Genomic DNA, 1,028 nt, shown 5'->3' with positions numbered 1-1,028 from the left:
CCGGGTGTGGCTGTTGTGCAGGGCGCGGCCTGTCAGGCTGCGCGATGCTGTCGTCATCGTTGCGCTTAGCGTACTCATGGCAGCGGCAGCCGCGGCGGCTGTGCTGTTGGCGAGCGGCTGGATGGGCGCCGGGCAGGCTCAGTGGCGTGCTTTGCGCTTGGACGGTCTGCCGGTCTCCGGCGGCGAAGCGAGTGGAGAGCTTCGGTGGTCTCATGGCCTCCGAGGGTGGCGGCATTTCTTCGCGGTGGAGCGGTGTGGTCATTTGGCGTACATGACTTGGCAGCATGGTGAGCGCAGGGTGGGGGTGGGTGGGCGCCAGGTGTGTTGTTGCGGTGGAGTAGCATCGTCGGCGGCATGGGTAGTTGGGTGCGCAAAGCGGATGAGACAGTTACGCGCGGGGCGCCAGTAGTGGCGGTCACAGGGAGCTGTGGTTGCCAGAGGGTGTGATGCGGATACATGCCAACTGCGTGTACATGCAGGTGCGCGGAAGGACACCCGGCAGGAGCGAGGGGCATTTGGAGCGCAGGCGCTGCTGGTGCTGCAGGCGGCTCCTCTGCTGCTGCTGGGGAGCTTGTGCGCGTTGTTAGGCGGTGCGGCAGCACGCGTGGCGACGGTGCTGCTGCTGCTGCTGCGCACGGCAGCAACGCGCAACGGATTGAGCAGCGCAGCTGCTTGGGCATGGGCGGGATGGGGGTTGATGACGGCGGGGCATCGGCAGCCGCTGTGGCGGGCGCTGGCGTCGCTGTGGCAGCAGTGGAGGCGCTGGCACATGCTTGCAGGACGGGACAGTGGTGGGCGCATTTCCATTCGCGTGTACAGCCAGCGCGTGTGGTGGGCAGCCCTGGGTCATGTGCACCGCACCGTGCCGGCCCTGGCGTGGGATGCACTCGTACTGGGTTTGGGTGCCGGCGCGGCGGTCGCCGGCGCCGTGGCATGGGCTGGAGCGCGTGTAGAGCTGGAGCTACCCTGGCACCTGGCCTGGGTCCGGATGGTTGCGGGCGAGCTGCTGCAGCCTAGCTGCACACGCT

At 68.0% G+C, this 1,028-nt stretch overlaps 1 protein-coding gene across 1 annotated transcript in view; it reads left to right on the top strand.

Annotated features, from left to right (window-relative positions):
• The window catches only part of CHLRE_09g403404v5 (uncharacterized protein), a 2,830-nt gene continuing 1,802 nt past the window's right edge, over positions 1 to 1,028 (top strand). The window contains exons 1-2 of the mRNA XM_043066115.1: positions 1 to 287; positions 480 to 1,028. The exon at positions 480 to 1,028 is cut by the window's right edge and continues 212 nt beyond it. Coding sequence (XP_042921449.1) covers positions 45 to 275 — 231 coding nt within the window. The 5' untranslated portion in view covers positions 1 to 44 and the 3' untranslated portion in view covers positions 276 to 287; positions 480 to 1,028. The remainder of the gene's footprint in view (positions 288 to 479) is intronic.

Source organism: Chlamydomonas reinhardtii, chromosome 9 (genome assembly GCF_000002595.2).
Source record: "Chlamydomonas reinhardtii strain CC-503 cw92 mt+ chromosome 9, whole genome shotgun sequence".
NCBI lineage: Eukaryota > Viridiplantae > Chlorophyta > Chlorophyceae > Chlamydomonadales > Chlamydomonadaceae > Chlamydomonas > Chlamydomonas reinhardtii.
Note: the sequence above shows the minus strand (reverse complement) of the source record. Positions and strands in the feature narration are given on the sequence as shown.